At 42.7% G+C, this 20,779-nt stretch overlaps 1 protein-coding gene across 1 annotated transcript; it reads left to right on the top strand.

The window, feature by feature from the left end:
- Positions 1-7,362: 7,362 nt before the first annotated feature.
- On the top strand, positions 7,363-18,921 carry LOC137312908 (probable G-protein coupled receptor 139). Its single transcript, XM_067979283.1, has 4 exons — positions 7,363-7,703; positions 11,256-11,343; positions 14,209-14,224; positions 18,023-18,921. Exons 1-4 carry the CDS (start codon positions 7,363-7,365, stop codon positions 18,919-18,921), a joined length of 1,344 nt encoding a protein of 447 aa, XP_067835384.1.
- The last annotated feature ends 1,858 nt before the right edge of the window (positions 18,922-20,779 follow it).

Below are 20,779 nucleotides of genomic sequence, written 5' to 3'. Positions count from 1 at the left end.
GTCACACTCTCTCTGTCTCTCTTTGTGCGTCTCTCTCGCTGTGCCTCTCTCTGTCTCTCTCTTTCTCTCTGTCCGTGAATCTCTCTCTGTTTCTCTCTCTGTCTCTATCTCCCCTCTCTCTCCCTTTCGCTCTGATTTTCTCCCCATCTCCCTCTCTCTCTGTCCCCCTCTCACTCTCTGTCTCTCTCTGACTCTCCCTGTATCCCTGTCTCTCTCTCTCTGTCTCGATCGCTTTGTCCCTCTCCTTGTCTCTCTCTCTCTGTCTCTCTCATTGTCTCTCTTTCTCTCTCCCCCTGTTTCTGACTATATCTCTTTGTATGTCTCTGTCCATCTATGAGACTCTATCTCTGTCTCTGTCTCTCTCTCTCTCTGAGTCTCTCCATCTAACTCTCTGTGTCTCTCTCTCCGTCACTCTTTGTCTCTCTCTCCGTCTCGCCGCTCTCTCACTGTCTTTCTCTGTGACCCTCTGTCTCTGTCACTCTGTGCGTGTGTGTCCTTCTCTCTCAGTTCCTTTCCCTCTCGTTCTCTCCCTCTAAGTTATGTCTCTCTTTGTCTTTCTATCTCTTGGTCTCTCTGTTTCTCTCCCTCTATCTCGCTCAATCTGCCTCTCTCTCTATCTCTGTCTCTCTGTTTCCTCATCTCTCTGTCTCTCTCTCTGTATCTCTTTCTCTCTGACTCGCTGTGTGCGTGTGTGTGTTTGTCTTTCTCTTTCTGTCTCTTCCTCACCCTCTTTCTCCATCTCTCTCCCCCTCCTGATTTTTTACAAAGCGAGTGGTTGTGATCAGGAATGATTACCCTCCTGAGGGGGTGGTGGAGGCAGATTCAATCGTGGCTTTCAAAAGAGAATTGGATAAGTACTTGAAGGGGAAAAAAATCTGTGCTACCGGGATAGGGCGGAGGGGTGGTACTAGCTGGATTGCTGTTGCAGGGTGCCGGCACCGAATCGACGTGCCGAATGGCCTCCTTCCGTGCTTTAACCATTCTCTGAATGTATGATTCCAACAATCCTCTGGGGTGAGCGAGAATGTTTTCGTCAAAGATTCCATCTTCTGGTAACAGGGAGTTTTACACCTCAACGTCCGTTGAATCTCACAGCACCGGAGGAGGCCATTCAGCCCATCATGGCGTTGTCTGCTCTTTTTCGGCTGTCCAATAAGTCGCACTCTCCAGCTCTTTCATAATAGCCCTGCAATTCTTTTCTCTTCCATTATTTTCCAATTCCCTTTTTATAGTCACAATTGAATCTGCCTCCTCCACCCCTTCTTGCAGTGCGTTCCAGATTACACCAACTCGATGTGTAAACTTTGCAATGGAGTGAATAATGAGGAAAATTAGCAGAATACTTCTGGACGACACAGTCAGACTGGTAAAATGTGCAGTTACATGGCAGATGCAATCTAATGCGGATAAGTGTGAAGTGATGCACTTTGTGAGGAACAACATGGAGAGGGGCACTATGATGTAAATTATATTATTTTGAGGCGGAGGGGATGCAATGACAGAGGACCTGGGTGTGCATATTCACAGAATAGGGCAAGTTTATAAGAAAGCGTATGGGATACTTGGCTTTGTCAATAGTGGCATTGAATACAAAAACAAGGAAGTCCATGCTGAACCTTTACAAATTACTGGTTAGGCCTCAGCTGGAGTATGTGGTACAATTCTGGGCACCACACTTTAGTAAGGATGTCAAGGAATTGTAGATGGTACAAAGGAGGTTTACCAGGAAGATTTCAGGGATGAGGGACTTAAGTTATGTGGAGAGATTAGAGGAACTGGGTGTAGCCACCAGCCTCTGACCTGATCCGGGGCACTCAGCAGGTTCACTCCAGATTGAACTCACTGATGATCTGTCAAGCAGCCCAAAGTGTCAAGTCACTTTCCACATCTCGAACAGTCAAACACTTTGTTCCTGTATCAATACACTGTTTATGTCCGGGCTCCTCGGTCAACTTGGGGATAAGGAATAAAACGTTTTACTTTTATCCCTGTTTTCAGTGTAACGCAACCTATCTCCTCTGCAGCCATTCTGTGTTAGGTCCAACACAGCAGCAGCAATGGGACTTGGACTGATGGGATGTTGATGTTCTTGCAGGACCTGTTTCTGCTCTCATCTCACTTGTACATGTAATACCTATTGGGTTCGGCCCAGAACCACACACTGGAATGAAACAACCTCAGTATCCACGTCATCAGAAACAGTGACATCTGCAACCACTCCTTGCAGGCCATTGGTGCTGGGAATGGGCTCGCTTGGGCTGTAGTTCAGCGTGAGACGGATCAGATTGTTACAATGAAGCTGTGAAAGCCCTGAGATATGATGCTATTAAGGGCATCACACCAGTAATCTATTGGAGCGGTCATGGCTGCCACTCCAGAAGAATCTCCACCAGACCCCTTGCTGTTGCAGGAATCGCCTGGACTGCCTCATTGTCCAGGGTGCTCTGCACGGCTTTACATTCCTCCTGTGCTGTTTTACAAATGCGGCTCTTGAACTTCTACAACTGATCGTCCATCTCCAGAATGTGGGAGGTGACTGTCTCCACGGCCTGGTCATTCAGCCTGTGCGACCAAGTCGAAGTTCTGTTGAAGACTTGGGTCCTGGGATTAGGGGCCTTGGGCCCCTCAGCCAAGGGCAGTTGTTTCTTGGCCTCCCCAGGGGAGAAACGTAGAATTACTTGCAGCTCCTCCTTTACTCTGATGCTCGGTGCTTCACCCTGTGAGACACTCTCAGTCTCACAACATACATTCTCTCGAGAGGGTGCTCCTGGGCTGGTGATGGAAACGTTGAATCGGGTGCAGCAATAGACGCTTCGGAGTTACCAAGCTTAGTGTCATATCCTTACTTCTTTAAATGGTGAGAAAACTTAAAATTAACAAGAACTTTAATTGATGTTGCCTTTGACACAATAAAATGTCCCAAGGAGCTTCACAGGAGCGTTATCAGATACAATTTGACAGAGATCCACAAAAGGAGATATTCGGACAGGTGAACGAAAACTTAGTCAAAAAGGTAGTTTCTAAGGAGCGTCATAAAGGAGTAGAGAGAGGCGGAGGGGTTTAAGTCGGGTATTCCAGAGATTTGGGCCCAGGCAGCTGAAGGAAAAACCGCCAGTGGTGGAGCGAATAAAATTTGGGAGTGCACAAGAGGCCATAATTTGAGGTACGTAGTGATTTCGGATGGTTGCAGTTCTGTGGGAGGTTACATCGAAAGGGAGAGGCGAGGCCACAGAGGGATCTGAACACAAGGATGAGAATTTTAAAATCGAGGCATTGGCGGACCGGGAGATAATGGAGATGAACGAGCACAGTGGTGATGGACAGTTTCAAAGCGAAGCACCGTGTGCAGGATCAGAGGGACGTCTCCACGCGATCTGAACGCAGCACCGGAGGTTCTCTAAATGGTTCAGCGACTGGGATACAATCTCCCCAGTAATTACTGTCCACTTGCTCGGTGTATGGGGAGGTTTGACCGGGCCGTGGTATCTTGTTTCCCAGGGAGGGGCATTGATGAGATGTCTGAGGCAGCATTTGCTGCTTTCCACCGGCAGCGGGTGATTGGAGAGAGCGGGGCCGGATAGAGAGGAGATTTCCGCATCTTCAGAGCAGGAAACGGGAGTGAAGTGGAGACACTGCCGGTATCTGTGTGGTGTTGGACTGTGTGTAGAACTGTACAGAGAAAGAAAAAATATACCGGGGCTGTGTGATATCGTATTTTATTCATATTTAACATCCAAGTGAAATCTTCCACCGTTTGAATTGATTTATTTTCAAGGAAGAACGTTTGCAAAATGATGCTACTCGATTTCGAACTGTGAACTTTCTGCATATTAGGTAAAAGTGATAATCGCTACACTGTAAATTATTATAGGAACAACTCAGAAGAGAACAGCGGGATCCAAATATGTTCAATGCAGGAGGAGGATTCGATTCCCGTTCAGGGAATTAACCTTTACAAAACAGTTTATTGTATTAATTACGCAAAACTCATTAAACTCTGTAAAAAAGATGAATAATTATTCTAATCGCCATTAATGAACCGATAACTTTCTGTTTCAGACTGAAGGAAATCCTAACATGGTTACCGAGACAATCAAACCTTTAAAAAGTTTTTTTGTTTTTTGTATGTGTGGAATTGTCTCCCGTTCTCATTTTACAGACGGTATTTTAGGACTTGATTAAAAATGTTCCGTGTTTATGACACCAGGAATCTGGTGCAACCTTTGTTAAATTCCCAACCTCATTAAAACACAACGGTAATTACTGCTCCACTCAATCATACAACCCCAACGAGTGTCACCTCATTTAAAGAACATTAACGAGTGCCCCCCACTATTGTACAAACTCAAGTGTGTATATACAAAGTGTGAGTGTGTTTATTTGACTGTGATATTTATGAAATCGCAGCCTCCAATCCCTCCGTGTCTATGGAGATTTTGTTCGTGACGAAATTCCAATCGCGCTCTGACAATAGTGGAGCGTCAATGTCCGGGCTCAGGCCACTCGACCAGGCTTTATGCCAGTGTTGTCCAATAGAAATTGCTGAGTAACCGCAGGTGTGGCTGTGGCGAAACCGTTTTTTCCACATGTCCGGATTTTAGTAGAAAACATCTCCCACACAATACAGGACTTCACATGTGTGTATTTCATAACATCTTTCACCATTCAGTAACCAAGGAAATGAAACACTCACAACGACGAAACAACACTCGCACACTCTGATTTTCATCTTATCATTTAATCAACAACACATTCAGGTTGAAGTTCACATGCAAACCGCCGGCGAATATGATTATTGAGATCACAGGCCCATTTCCCTTCATTGTGTGTGGGAGATGTTTTCCACTAAAATCCGTTCATGTGGATAAAACGGTGTCGCCATAACCACACCTGCGGTTAATCAGCAATTTCCATTGGACAACACTGGGAGAGAGCGTGATCGAGTGGCCTGAGCCCGGACATTGATGCTCCAGTATTGTGAGGGCGCAATTCGACTTTCGTCACTAGCTTTCCATAGACACGGAGGGATTGGAGGCTGCTATTACATAAATATCACATTCAAATAAACACACTCACACTTTGTATTTGCACACTAGAGGTTGTACAATAGTGGCGGAAAGGGTGGTGGTATTAGTTCAGGTTTTTTAATTGAGGCGGCGCTTGGTGTGTTCGCAAGATAGAATGGGGGCAATAGATAACGTTGTGTTTTAGTGAGGTGGAGAATTTAAATTATTTTTAGATTCATGGTGACATAAACACGGAACATGTTTAACTAAGTCCCAAAATACCGTCTGTGTAATGAGAATGGATGACGATCAACATGGGCAAAACACAAACCACATATGACATTTTTGACGGCGACTCGCTAACCATGTTAGGATTTTCGGCAATCTGAAACAGAACGTTTACCGGTTGATGAATGGATTTGTATGATGCACCCGGGAGCGAGGATGGTCACATGGTCTAAGGCCATGTGTTCAGATTGCGTGGGTTCTTATTCTGGTCGTGATGTTCAGTACTTCAGCATAGAATCATAGAATGGTTACAGCACGGAAGGAGGCCATTCGGCCCGTCGAGTCCGTGCCGGTTCTCAGCAAGAGCAATCCAACTAGTAACACTGTCCCGCCCTATCCCCGTAGCTTTGCAATTTTTCCTTTGCAGTACTTATCCAATACCCTTTCAGAAGCCCCGATTGACTCTGCCTCCACCAACCCCTCAGGCAGTACATTCCAGGTCACAACCATTCGCTGTGCAAAAAAAAGTTTTGCAACACCATGTTACAGTCCTGGTTATATATAACCTGGTGTTGTAAGACTCCTTACATTTGTCCACCCAAGTCCATCACCGGCATCTCCACATCATAAAAAAGTTTGAACAAAGCATACGGGATTCTGGGCTTTATAAATAGAGGCATGGAGTACGAATGCAAATAAGTTATGATGAACTTTTATGAAACACTGGTTCGGCCACATTAGGAATATTGTGCCTAGTTCTGAGCACCGTACGTTATGAAGGATGTGAAGCCTCGCTGTGCAAAAAAGTTTTTCCTCATGTCGCCTTTGGTTATTTTGCTAGTCACCTTAAATCTCTGTCCTCTGGTTCTTGGCCCCTCCGCCAATGGGAACAATTTCTCTCTATCTACTCTGTCCAGACCCTTCATGATTTTGAATACCTCTATCAAATCTCCTCTCAACCTTCTCCCCTCTAAGGAGAACAACCCCAGCTTCTCCAATCTATGCCCGTCTCTCATGTCTCTCATCCCTGGCATCATCCTAGTAAATCTCTTCTGCACCCTCTCTAAGGCCTTCACATCCTTCCTAAAGTGCGGTGCCTGGAACTGGACACAATACGCCAGTTGTGGCCGAAGTAGTGTTTTTCAAAGGTTCATCATAACATCCTTGCTTTTGTAATCTATGCCGCTATTTATAAAGCCCAGGATCCCATATGCTTTATTAACCGCTTTCCCAATCTGCCCTGCCACCTTCAACGATTTGTGCACATGTACTCCCAGATCTCTCTGTTCCTGCACCCCTTTTAATTTGTACCCTTTAGTTTAATTGCCTCTCTTCGTTCTTCTAACCGAAATATATCATTCCACACTTCTATGCGTTGAACTTCATCTGCCACGTGTCCGCACATGACACCAGCCTGTCGATATCCTCTTGAAGTCTATCACTCTCCTCCTCACTGTTCCCTACCCTTCCAAGTTTTGTGTCATCTTCAAATTTTGAAAATGTGCCCTGTACAACCAAATCCAAGTCATGAATAAATATCAAAATCAGCAGTGGTCCTAGTACCGACCCCCGGGGAGCATCACTGTACACTTCCCTACAGTTGGAAAAACAACCATTCACCACAGGTCTCTGTTTCCTGCCACTGAGCCAATTTCGTATCCATGCTGCCACTGTCCCCTTTATTCCATGGGCTTGAACTTTGATGACGAGCCTATTATGCGGCAATATTTCACACGCCTTTTGGAAGTCCCTTTACATCTCATCAACCGCATTGCCTTCATCGACCCTCTCTGTTACCTCATCAAAATACTCAATCAAGTTCGTCAAACATGATTGGCCTTCAACAAATGCGTGCTGGCTTTCTTTAATTAATGCACACTTGTCCAAATGACTGTTAATTTTGTGCCGGGTTATCGTTTCTAAAAGTTTCCCCACACCCGAGGTTAAACTGACTGGCCTGTAGTTGTTGAGTTTATCCTTACACCCTTTTTTAACACGTGTGTAACCACTGTACGATCACTGCACCGCACATCAGTTACGGTAGTCTTGCCGCGACGACAGCAATGCCGCACACAATGCTGCTTAGAAAATAATGGTTTCAGGGGAGGCAGAGACAGAAGCAATTATAATGGGGAATAAGGAAATGGCAGAGACATTGAACAAATATGTTGTATCTGTCTTCACAGTCGTAGCACAAAAGATACCGGAAATAATGGTGAACCAGGGGTGTAATGAGAGTGAGGAACTTAAAGTAATTAAGATTAGTAAAGAAAAGGTACTGGATAAATTAATTGGACTAAAAGCCGACAAATCGCCTGGACCTGCTGGCTTACATCCTAGGGTTTTAAAAGTGATGGCTACAGAGATAGTGGATGAATTTGTTTTCATCTTTCAGAATTCCCGAGATTCCACTGCGATCCCCATCGATTCTAAGGCAGCAAATGTAACCCCGCTATTCAAGAAAAGAAAGTGAGAGAAAACAGGGAAATACAGGCCAGTTAGCCTGATATCAGTGGCAGCGAAAATGATAGAATCTATTATTGGGCTGTGATGAAAGGACACATAGAAAATCATAATGTGATTCGCCAGATTCAACACGGTTTTATAAAAGGGAAATCGTATTTGACAAATCTATCAAAGTGTTTTGATGGTCTATCAGGCAGGGCAGATGAGGGTGAACCAGTGCATGTTTGGACTTTATAAAGGCGTTTGATAAGGTGCATCACAAGAGGTTTTCATACAAAATAAGGACTCGTGGAGTTGGGGGGTAATATATTCGCATGGTTTGAGGATCGGCTGACAGACATAAAACACAGAGTAAGAATAAACAGTTCATTTTCGGGTTGGCAGGTTTTAACTAGTGGGGTGCCGCAAGGATCAGTCCATGGCCCTCATCTATTTACAATCTGTATTAATGACTTAGGTGAGGCGACCTCGTGTGATGTAGCCAAGTTTGCTGACGGTACAAAGCTAGGTGGGAAATTAAGCTGTGAGATTGACACATAGAGGATGCAAAGGGTTAAAGGCAGTTTAATTTATTTGGCAAATCGGCAGCAGATGAAGTATAATGTGGGGAAATGTGAAATCATCCACTTTGTAGGAAGAATAGAAAAGCAGAATATTCTTTAAAATGTGAGAGACTGGTAAATATTGTTATTCAGAGGGATATCGGTGTCGTAATACACGAATCACAAAAAGCTAAAATGCAGGGACAGCAAGCAATAAGGAAAGGAAATGATATGTTCGGCTTGATGGCATGTGGTTGGAGTATAAGAGGAAGGACATCTTGCTGCAATTAAAGAGGTGTTTAGTGCACGCCTGATTTACTGTGTACGGTTTGGGCCTCCTTACCGAAGGAAGGATGTACTTCCCTTAGAAGCAGTGCAACGAAGGTTCACTAGATTGATTCCAGGGATGAGAGGGTTGTCCTTTGAGGAGAAATTGTGTTGATTGGGCATTTTATCTCTGGAGTTTGGTCCGCCATTTAGGATTGAGATGAGAAAAAAATCTTTCCTCACAGGATTGTGGTTTTTTGGATTTCTCTACCCAGCTGGCTGTGGAAGCTCAGTCGCTGAGTATAGTCAAAACTGAGGTCGATAGATTTTTGGACACTGAGGGAATGAAGGGATATGGGGATCGGACGGGAAAGTGGAATTGTGGTAGATGGTCAGCCATAACCTGAATGAATGGCGGAGCAGGATCGAGGGGTCGTATAGCCTCATGATGCTCCGATATCTTATGTTCTTCTGTGTCGGTGTACCGTGGCGAGTAGACTTTCAGTCAGTCCCTTTGGTCTATGGATTGCACCAATATTTAGAATGGATGTAGTTAGTGTTCAAACATATAAGGAGAAAACTTAGAGACTCTACCAATATTTGCAAAGGCTACAGAGTTCTTGCCATTAAATAATGAGAGGTTAAGGCTGTAATGCTTACCTTAGGGGAACCGCACACTCGACAGCGATTGCAAAGCGATCCAGAAAAAAAACAATATTTACAATAGATTCATAGACTGCACTGAAATTCATTGTGCATGGAGAGACTGGACTAATATTTACATGGGATGCAGACAGTTTGTTAGTATTTAGAGAGGGATGGAGGGATGGTGCCAATATTTATGTGGGTTATCCAGAGATGTTTCAATAATAATGGGAAATCTTGAGATTGCCCAATAATTTTAGAATTATCCAGAGCCTTTATCGTAGTCTATAGGAATATTTGCAGGGAGACCAATAGACTGTGTGAATATATACAGTACAATCCAACAAATTACCGATACTTAAAGGTAGATCCAGAGAGGGTACCAATATTTGCAAGATTGTCCTTTGATTTCCAAATATTAACGGGGTATCCAGAGATTACACCAATATTGGCAGGGTGTTCTTCAAGCTGACTGATAAAATGATTCAGTTTCTAACTCTCAGTGTAAACCCAACCCTTTAGAAATGGGTAGAAACTAACTGAAATTAATTAATAAATCACGTTCAGAAATAATCTGCAATCTGTAATTGAAGCTGCTCTCGCTTCACACCGATGCTGTCAGATTGCGGGTCTCATAGTTGCTGTTCTTGCCAAATATTTCTTAAAATAATGTGCTGAGCTTTTAGATTTACAACTGTGAAATATTTGGATAAACATATCTTGTGATATAAAATGTCTTGGGTTGAAAGGCGTTAACTGAACCTGTTTATTCAGTGACTGTAATTCAAGTCAGCCTCCACGGGTCCTAATTGTTTCTCTGGAGAGTTTCCCTTTGCTATAAATATGGAGCTCCGTGCAATGTGTTATTCCATATTGTCAGGTGAAGTACCAACTCCGGCCTTAACAGGGATCAGCGGCACGACAGAGAGTGGGAGAAAGCGCCTGAATCGGAGAACAATAAATTGGAATGTGACAAGAATGGGCCATAATCTGAAGACAATAGATTGGAATGTTGCAACAATGGGTCATAATCTGGTTACAATAGATTGGAATGTTACAACAATGGGTCATAATCTGGTTACAATAGATTGGAAGGTTGCAACAATGGACAGGAGTTTCTCCTGGGAGTTTGATTATCTTTCAGCAAATTATGATAGACTAAGATTAGCTGTTCGGATATACTTGGCACTTCTGATTATACAAAAGATTTACTATCCCATCCTCGCAGTTGCAGGTGTCCCTGGTAATATTCTATATTATTAATTCCCTAAACCATGTTTAACTCTATTACTGTTCTTCTCATTTACTTCCCCTTCCTTGCTGTGGTTGCTGCATCTGTTCATTCTCTATACAAACCTATCGATTCTATAATCCACGATTAACTGTACGCCTGCTCCTCTCATTTATTTCTTCCAGTTCGCTGATTTTGATGATCGTGGTGAGTTCTAAATCGAGCTATTATTTATATGTCCCACGTTTTACCGTATTACATTTCTTGTGAGATACCATCTCCTCTTTCTGCAGTTAGTGTTCCTGGTTAGTCTCTATTTTCGCCAATTAACTCTATAAAACAGGTTTCACTGTATTATTATTCTTGTCATTTACAATCCCCTCCTCGCTGCTGTCGGTGTCCCTGGGAACTTCTATATCAGCTATTAATTCTATAACACGTGTTTTACTGTAATACTGTTCTTCCCGTTTACTGACTGCTCCTCGCTGATGATGCCATTGTTGATAAGCCTCTAAATCCAGCTGTTAGTTTTGTAAACTACCTTTCACTGTATTATTGTTCTCGTAATTTACTGCCTCATCTTCACTTCACCTGGAGCTCCTGCTAAGCCTTCATATGTACATGGTGTATTCGGGACGCAATGTGTAACTACGATGTTTGCTGGTAAGTTTCTATATCTATATTGGATCTCTGGGAAGGAGATGTAATTACGGGGTCTCCTGGTAAGTCTCTATATCTACATCTGTTTCCAGGGTGCGAGATGTAATTACGGCGTCTCCTGGTAGATCTCTATATCTACATGTGTTTCCAGGATGCGAGATGTAATTACGACGTCTCCTGGTAAGTCTCTTTATCTACTTGTGTGTTCAGGATGCGTGATGTAATTACGGGGTCTCCTGGTAAGTCTCCATATCTACATGTGTTTCCAGGATGCGAGAAGAAATTACGGGGTCTACTGGTAAGTCTCTATATCTACATGTGTTTTCAGGATGCGAGATGTAATTACGGGGTCCCCTGGTAAGTCTCTATATCTACATGTGTTTCCAGGATGCGAGATGTAATTACGGGGTCTCCTGGTAAGTCGCTACATCTACATGTTTTTCCAGGATGCGAGATGTAATTATGGGGTCTCCTGGTAAGTCTTTATATCTACATGTGTTTCCAGGATGCGAGATGTCAGTACGGGGTCTCTTGGTAAGTCCGATACCTACATGTGTTTCCAGGATGTGAGATATAATTACGGGGTCTCTTGGTAAGTCCGATATCTACATGTGTTTCCAGGATGCGATATGTAATTCCGGGATCTCCTGGTAAGTCTCTATCTCCATATGGAGTTGCCGGGATCGGAGATTTAATTACCTCCTCGTAAACCTCTATATCTAGATGATCGGTTTTCAGGGTGTAAGGAAATTACGGGTTTTCCTTCTAAGTCTCTGTGGCTACATGATTTATCCGGGATGGGAGATGTAATTCTGGGCTGTCCTCTTCAGTCTCTATATCTATGTGGGGCATCTCCGATGGGAGATGTAATTACGGAGGTGTTCTGCTGATAAATTATGTCTATATGGGGTTTCCAGGATTGGAAATACAATTAAGGGATCCCCTGGTCAGTCTACATCGATATTTGTTTTCCAGGATGGAAACTAGGTCTCCTTGGATGTCTTTAAATCTGTATGGGGTATCGGGAATAGGAGTTATAATTACAGGAATTCTTGGTGTGTCCCGATATCTGTATGGGTTTTCCGTGATGGGAGATGTAATTACGGGGACTCCACGGAAGTCTATCTATCAATATGGGTTTTCCGGGATGGGCGATGTAATTTTGGGGTCTCCTCGTAAGACTCTGCACCTATATGGGGTTTCTCGAATGGGAGATAATATTACGGGGTTCTGCTGCAAGTTTTGAATATCTATGTGTGGTTTCTGGGATGTTACATGTAGTTACAGGTGTCTCCTGATAAGTCTTTATATCGATGTGGGGTTTCCGGGATGGGTGATCTCATTACGGGCACTCTTCTTATGTCTTTATATCTTTAAGCGGTCTCTGGGATGGTTGATGTAATTGCGGAGGTGCCCTGCCACGTCTTTATATCCATGTAGGTTTCGAGAATGGGAGATGCAATTCCGATATCTACTGGCATGTCCCTTTATCTGTATGGGTTTTCTGGGATGGGAGATGTAATTACGGGAACTCCTGGTAATTCACAAAAAATTATATGGATCCCTTTGTGAGTGTTATTATTTGCAGATCATTCCAGGGTCATTGTCAACATTTACAGCTAGTTCCTGGATGAGTTTCTGTAATAACAGGGTTTTCCTGAGAGAGTGTCATTATTAACGGAATGTCCTTGTAGAGTGTGAGCATTCAGAGGTTGTTCCTGAGTGACTGTCAGTGGTTACAGGATGTTCCGGAATTTGTGTCAGTATTTAAAGGATGCTACTGAGCGAATGTCAACATTTAAAGGATGTTTGTGCGTGAGTGTCATCATTTATAGGTTGCTCCTGGGTGAGTGTCAGTATTTGCAGATTATTCCTGTTTCATTGCCAATATTTACAAGATGTTCCTGAGTGAGTGCCAGTAATTACAGATTATTCCTGGGTCATTGTCATTATTTACAGGATGTTCAACATTGTGTGTCAGTATTTACTGGATGTTCCTCTGTGAGTCTCAGCATTGACAGGATAATTCTGAGTGAGTGCCATCATTTACAGGATGTTCCTGAGTGAGTGCCACTCTTTACAGGAGGATCCTGACTGAGTGTCAATATTTACAGGAGGATCCCGAGTCAGTGTCAGTATTTACAGGATTTTTCTGATTGAATGTCAGTATTTCGAGTATGTTCCTGAATGAGTGCCCATATTTACAGTTCGTTCCGCGGTGAGTGTCCGTATTCAAAGGCCGTTCCTGAGTGAGTTGCAATATTTACACGACGTTCCTGAGTGAGTGTCAATATTTACAGCTTGTTCCTGAGTGAATGTCCATATTTACAGCATGATCCTGATTGAGTGTCAGTATTTACAGGGCGATCCTGAATGAGTGTCAGTATTTACAGGATACTCTTGAATGAGTGTCAGTATTGACGGGATGTTCCTCTGTGAGTCCAGTATTTACAGGATGTTCCTGAGTGAGTGTCTGTATTTACTGGATGTACCTGTTGAGTATCTGTCTATGCAGGATGTTGGTCAGTGAATGACAGTATTGACGGGATGTTCCTCTGTGAGTCCAGTATTTACAGGAAGTTCGAGCGTGCGTGTCAGTATTTACAGGGTGCTCATGAGTGAGTGTCAGTATTTACAGGATGATTCTAAGTGAGTGCCAATATTTACGCGATGTTCCAGAGTGAATGTCAGTGTTTACCAGATGTTCCTGAATAAGTGTCAGTGTTTTCAGGATGTACCTGTTTTAATGTCAGTATTAACAGGATGTTCCTCAGTGACTGTCAGTATTTGCAGGATAATCCTGAGTGAGTGTTATTATTTACCGGATGTTCCCGAGTGTGTGTCAGTATTTACAGGATATTCCTCGGTGAGTGTCAATATTTATAGGTTGTTCCTAGGTGAGTTTCAGTATTTAGACGATGTTCCTGAATGAGTGTCAGTATTTACAGGATGTTACGAGGTGAGTGTCATTTTTTTCAGGATATTCCTCAGTGAGCATAATTATTTACAGGATGTTCCTTGGTGAGTGTCATTATTTACAGGATGTTGCCCGGTTAGTTTCAGTATTTCAAGAATGTTCCTGTTTGAGTGTCAGTATTTACAGGATGTTCCTGGGTGAGTGTCAATATTTACATGATCTTGCTGCGTGATGTTTGTTTTGCAGGATGTACCAGGTCAGTGTAAGTATTTACAGAATGTTCCTGGGCGAGTGTCATTATTTACCGGATGTTCTTGAGTGAGTGTCAGTATTTACAGAATATTATTGTGGGAGTGTCAGTAATTATAGGATGTTGCTGAGTGATTGTGTCACTGTTTACAGGATATTCCTGAGTGAGTGTCATTATTTACAGGATGTTCCTGAGTGCGTGAGTATTTACAGGATGTTCCTGAGTATGTGTCAGTATTTACAGGATTTTTCAGAGTGAGTGTCAGTATTTACAGGATGTACCTGAGTGTGTTTCAGCATTTACAGGATGTTCCTGAATGAGTGTCTTTATTTAAAAGATGTTCCTTAGTGAGTGTCAGTATTTACAGGAGGGTCCTGAGTGTGTGTCCGTAATTACAGGATGTTCCTGAGTGTCTGTCAGTATTTTCAGGAAGATCCCGCTTGAGTGTCAGTATTTACAGGATGCTCCTCTGCGAGATTCCTCCTTTATACAATGTTCCTGGGTAGGTCTCAGTATTTATACGATGTTCCCGAGTGAGTGTCTGTATGTACGGAACGATCCTGAGTGAGTGTCAGTATTTACAGTTCGTTCCTGGGTGAGTGTCAATATTTACATTATGTTCCCCAGTTTGTGTCATTATTTACAGGATGTTCTTGAGTGAGTGTTAGTTTTTACAGGATGTTCCTGAGTGAGTGTGACTATTTACAGATTGCTGCTGGTTGAATGTCAGTTTATACAGTATATTCCCAGGTGAATCACATTATTTACAGAATGTTCCTCGTTGACTGTTTGTATTTATAGCAGGGTCCTGGGTGAGTGTCAGTATTTACAGGATCATCCTGTGTGAGTGTTATTATCTTCCGGATGTTCCTGAGTGAGTGTTTGTATTTACAATCCGTTCCTGAGTGAGTTTCAATATTTAGAGGATGTTCCTGAGTGAGTGTCAGTATTGATAGGATGTTCCTGAGTGAGTGCCAGTATTTACGCGATGTTCCAGAGTGCATGTCAGTGTTTACCAGATGTTCCTGAGTGAGTGTCAGTATTTACAGCATGTTCCTGATTGCGTCAGTATTTACAGGTTGTTCCCGAGTGTCTGTCAGTATTCGCAGGATGTCCCTGAGTGTGTGTCACTATTGACAGAATGTTCCAGTTTGAGTGTTTGTATTTACAGCATGGTCCTGGGTGAGTGTCAGGATTTACAGGATGTTCAGAGGTGAGTGTCAGTATTTACAGGATGATCCTAGCTGAGTGGCAGTATTTACAGGATGTTGCCAGGTGAGTGTCAGTATTTATAGATTGTTCAAAGGTGAATGTCTATATTTAGAGGATCTTCCTGGGTGAGTTTCAATTTTATCAGGATGTTCCTGAGTGAGTGTAAGCATTGGCAGGCTGATCCTACGTGAGTGTCAGTATTTAAAGCATGTTCCTGTTTGAGTGTCAGTGTTTACAGGATGCTCTAAGCTGAGTGTCGGTATTTACAGGATGTTACTAGGTGAGTGTCAGTATTTATAGATTGTTAATAGGTATATGTCAGAATTTAGAAGATGTTCTTGGGTGACTTTCAGTTTTTTCAAGATGTTTCTGAGTCAGTGTAAGTATTTGCCGCTTGTTACTCGGTGAGTGTCAATATTTACAGGATGTTCCCAGGTGAGTGTCAGTATTTGCAGTCTGTTCCTCGCTTAGTGTCAGTATTTCAAAAATGTTCCTTAGTGAGTGTCAGTATTTACAGGATGTTCCCAGGTGAGTATCATTATTTACACAATTTTCCTGAGTGAGTGTCAGAATTTACAGTATGTTCCTTGTTGAGTGTCAGTATTTATGGGGAGTACCTGGTTGAGTGTCAGTATTTACAGGATGTTCCAGGTTGAGTGTCAGTTTTTACAGGATGTTCTTTGTTGAGTGTCAGTATTTACAGATTGTTTTTAAATTAGTGTCAGTATTTGCTGGATCTTTCGATTTGTGTGTCAGTAATTATACCTTATTCTCAAGTGATTCTCACTCTTTATTGGATGTTCCTTTGTGCGTTTCAGTACTTGTGGGATGCATAAACTTTTTTGTATTCCCTTTAGTTTAAAATCTGAAAAGTTATCTAATCGACGTGTTTAAAGTCATAAATGGATTGAATCGGGGAGATCCCGACAAATCTTTTCTATTCTGGGGGAATCCAAAAGTAGAGGGCAAATTATTACATTTAGGTGCGAAATCAGGAGGCACTTTTTGACCCAACGGGTAGTGCAAACTTTGAACACTCTTCGCCAAATGGCTGTGTGTATTGGGTCAATTGACGTTTTCGAGAATGAAATCGATAGCTTTTTGTTTATTAACAAATTATATGGATCAAAAGGGGTTTAAAAGGTGTTGAGATGCAGATCAGCCATGAACTCATTGGATGGTGAACAGACTCGAGCGGCCGAATGACCTACTCCTGGTCCTGTGTCCGAGGTTTCCATTGACTTATTGTTACAGAATCTGTAGAATATCAACACACTCGGGGTTTCCTGAATGGGCACGCTCCCTGGTAACCCTGTGGATATTGCCTCACCCACGCATGTAAACACTGACGCATTCTGGCGTCTGCCTTAATATGTAAACGCTCCGCCACTGCTTCGTTAGGCCACAGCTGGAGTATTGTGTCCAATTCTGGTAACCATACTTTAGAAAGTTCGTCAAAGAAAGAGTGCAGAGGCCATTTGCTAAAATGGTAGCAGGGATAAAGGATTTCATTATGTGGAGAGACTGGAGAAGCTGGGATTGTTCACGTGGAGCAGAAAAAAGTCATGGGGAGATTTAATAAAGGTGTTTAAAATAATGAGGGGTTTTGAGAGAGTAAACAATTAGAAACTGTATCCACTGGCAGGAGGGTCGGTAACCAAAGGAACGTATTTAATATAATTGGGAAATGAAGCAGGGGGAGATGAGGAGATTTTTTTTATGCAGCGACTTGTTATGATCTGGAATGTATTGTCTGAAAGGTGGTAGAAGAAGATTCAACAGTAGCTTTCAAAAGGTAATTGGACAGAGACTTGAAAAGGAAACATTTTCAGGGCTTTCGGGAAAGGGCAGGGGAGTGGGACTAACTGGATAACTATTTCAAAGAGCCGGCACGGGCACGGTGGACCGAGTGTCCTCCTTGAATGCTCTAAGATTATTTTACTGCATGAAATATTGACACTGTCCATTGACCTTTGTCTAGACTGACACGGTCTGGAGACTGAATGGAAAGATCAACATTAATGGGGGATTTAGTGACTGTAACAAACGTTCAGGGACGTTCAGGGACTATACCACATTAACACGGGATGCGGAGAATTTACCAATACTTAAAGTTGGATCTATGGACTTCCCGAATGTTTATAGGGGCGCCGAGAATCTGTGGCCATATCGACAAGAGTTAAAGTGACGGTACGATGTTGACAAGTGGGTCCACAGATTATGACAATATTTACTATGGAACCACGGATTGTATTAATATTTACACGTGGAACAAAGGCTCTAGCAATATTTACAGGGGGATCTGATTCATTAGAAACCTATTATCTTTCATGTTTAATTTAATCCCGTTCTTTTATTTAATTCTCAATCCACTCCTGATTCCAGCAGAAATCCCTGTTTTTTCTCTATTTCCCAGTCCAATCACTATTATTATATTTAAACTCTGTCTCCAGTAGAAAGCCGTATCACAAGTATAATAATGAGATCCATCACTGGATGCAGTAAAAAAGCAGCAAATTTCACCCCGAAATCCATCAAACTGTTGTTTTTGCTCCCAGCCTGATGTATAATTTCCCTGTTTATTTCCCTTCCTTACAGTTAACTTAGTGACGATTGTGATCCTGTCTCGGGGAAAGTGCGGTCTCTCCAAATGTGTCACTCGCTACCTGGTGGCCATGGCAGCGGCGGATCTACTGGTCGTTATCATCGATCTGATATTGAGGCAGATTCCGATTGTTTATTTCGAACAATTTATTTTCCTGCGGTACATCCGCGTGTGTAATATCCACGCCGTCCTGCTTTATGCAGCCACAGACTGTTCTGTCTGGTTCACAGTCACTTTCACCTTTGATCGATTTGTGGCCATTTGTTGCCAGAAACTGAAAATTAGATATTGCACCGAGAAAACGGCGGCTGTGGTTCTCGGAACAGTGACTGTGCTGAGCTGTTTAAAGGACATCACCTGGTACTTTATATTATTGAGTGGCTATACTCTTGGCAACCTTCCCTGGTTTTGTGCTATGGACGGCCGTGTTAACGACTCCCGGGTATGGGGAGCAATCGAACTCCTTCATTATATTCTAACCCCAGGGGTCCCATTTGTTCTGATTCTGCTGCTCAATATTTTAATCGTCAGACACATTGTAGTGGCCAACAGAGCCCGCAGGAGACTCCGGGACCACAGCAGTGAAGCGATTCCAAGTGACCCAGAAATTACGAGTCGAAGGAAGTCCATTATTTTACTGTTCGTCATCTCGGGGAATTTCATTCTGTTATGGGCGATGTTTATGTTCTATTCTGCATGGATGCGTGTGTTGGGTTTAACAGGTCAGGCTGTAATTCCGCCTGTCGCTGTAATGGAACTGGGATTCATGCTCCAGCTCCTGAGTTGCTGCACAAACACTTGTATTTATGCTGTGACCCAGACTAAATTCAGAGAGCAGTTGAAGAATATGCTGAAATATCCCTTTTCTCTAATTGTTAAAATCATTAAATGATGAGAAGAAAAGATGAATTCCCAGCATCAGAACTCAATCCTCTTTCATGTTCTGCCCGACCCCCTCCGCCCCCGGGGTCTGTGCTATAGAGATATTGGGGTCAATCGACTATGACACTGAACCAGTCCAAAATGCGATAATCGGTTCCCAGTTTGAATGAAGGTTTGGGGAACGTCACAACCTCTGAGGTCCCTGCGGTGGCTCTTGAATGGGGCCGGGAATTTCACTACTGCTTCCTGCCGAGACATTGTCGGACTGGTAAATCGTTGGAAGATGTTTTAAATTATTGAAAGAAATTATCAATTAAACGTTCAGTAACATGACGGAAGACTCCTTTGAATATTAGCAAACTTAAATGGACAACAAGTGAACATTTGCTCAGTCAGAGAAATACCCTGTCAACATTAAGATTCACAGAAGCCACGTGTAAACATTAACAGTTTCACAGATACACCATATAAATATTAACAGCCTCACAGAAACACCCTGAAAACAATAACCATCTCACAGAAACAGGTTGTAAATAATAACATAGAATCATAGAATCATAGGAGTTTACAACATGGAAACAGGCCATTCGGCCCAACATGTCCATGTCGCCCAGTTTATACCACTAAGCTAGTCGCAATTGCCTGCACTTGGCCCATATCCCTCTATACCCATCTTACCCATGTAACTGTCCAAATGCTTTTTAAAAGACAAAATTGTACCCGCCTCTACTATTGCCTCTGGCAGCTCGTTCCAGACACTCACCACCCTTTGAGTGAAAAAATTGCCCCTCTGGACCCTTTGGATCTCTCCCCTCTCACCTTAAATCTATGCCCCCTCGTTATAGACTCCCCTACCTTTGGGAAAAGATTTTGACTATCGACCTTATCTATGCCCCTCATTATTTTATAGACTTCTATAAGATCACCCCTAAACCTCCTACTCTCCAGGGAAAAAAGTCTCAGTCTATCCAACCTCTCCCGATAAGTCAAACCATCAAGTCCCGGCAGCATCCTAGTAAATCTTTTCTGCACTCTTTCTAGTTTAATAATCTCCTTTCTATAATATGGTGACCAGAACTGTACACAGTATTCCAAGTGCGGCCTTACTAATGTCTTGTACAACTTCAACAAGACATCCCAACTCCTGTATTCAATGTTCTGACCAATGAAACCAAGCATGCTAAATGCCTTCTTCACCACCCTATCCACCTGTGACTCCACTTTCAAGGAGCTATGAACCTGTACTCCCAGATCTATTTGTTCTATAAATCTCCCCAACGCCCTACCATTAACGGAGTAGGTCCTGGCCCGTTGCCAGTTTCTAACTCACATAAAGACACTGTAAATATTAATATAATCACAGAAACACTGTAAACTTTAACAGACTCACACAAATACACTGTAAACATTAACAGACTGTCAGAAACACGGTAAACATCAACAGATTCAAGGAAACACCCTGTAAACATTAACAAGTCTCACAGATACACGCAGCAAGTATTAAAATGCTGACATCTTTCCATACTAATAAATTGCCAGGCACTTCCTGTAAGCAACGAATCACTCCCAGAGACCCCCAGGATGTGTTAACAAACTGACGGAAGCATCCTGTAAATATTACCGTCGATGAACAGACAACCTGTACCAACTACAACACTGCCAGAGAATTTCTGTAAAAAATCACATACTCCCATTGACTCATATATATTAACACACGGATAGATTACAGAGGTTAATATTAACACTCTCACTATGACACTCTGTACTTCATAGCCCACGGCCAGAGACACCCTGTGAACTGTAAAACACTCCCAATGATCTCAGGAATATTAACACGCTGACAGGAACATAGGTGAATATTAACAACA

The sequence above is a fragment of the Heptranchias perlo genome, unplaced genomic scaffold, assembly GCF_035084215.1.
Source record: "Heptranchias perlo isolate sHepPer1 unplaced genomic scaffold, sHepPer1.hap1 HAP1_SCAFFOLD_44, whole genome shotgun sequence".
Classification (NCBI taxonomy): Eukaryota; Metazoa; Chordata; class Chondrichthyes; order Hexanchiformes; family Hexanchidae; genus Heptranchias; species Heptranchias perlo.
Note: the sequence above shows the minus strand (reverse complement) of the source record. Positions and strands in the feature narration are given on the sequence as shown.

What these genes read in the sequence shown, in the direction of transcription:
- LOC137312908 (XM_067979283.1), top strand. Translation starts at nt 7,363, where the DNA reads ATGGGGAATAAGGAAATGGCAGAGACATTGAACAAATATGTTGTATCT. An exon ending in CCGCTATTCAAGAAAAGAAA is followed by an intron (nt 7,704 to 11,255) that starts GTGAGAGAAAAC and finishes TTGTGTGTTCAG; the next exon opens with GATGCGTGATGTAATTACGG.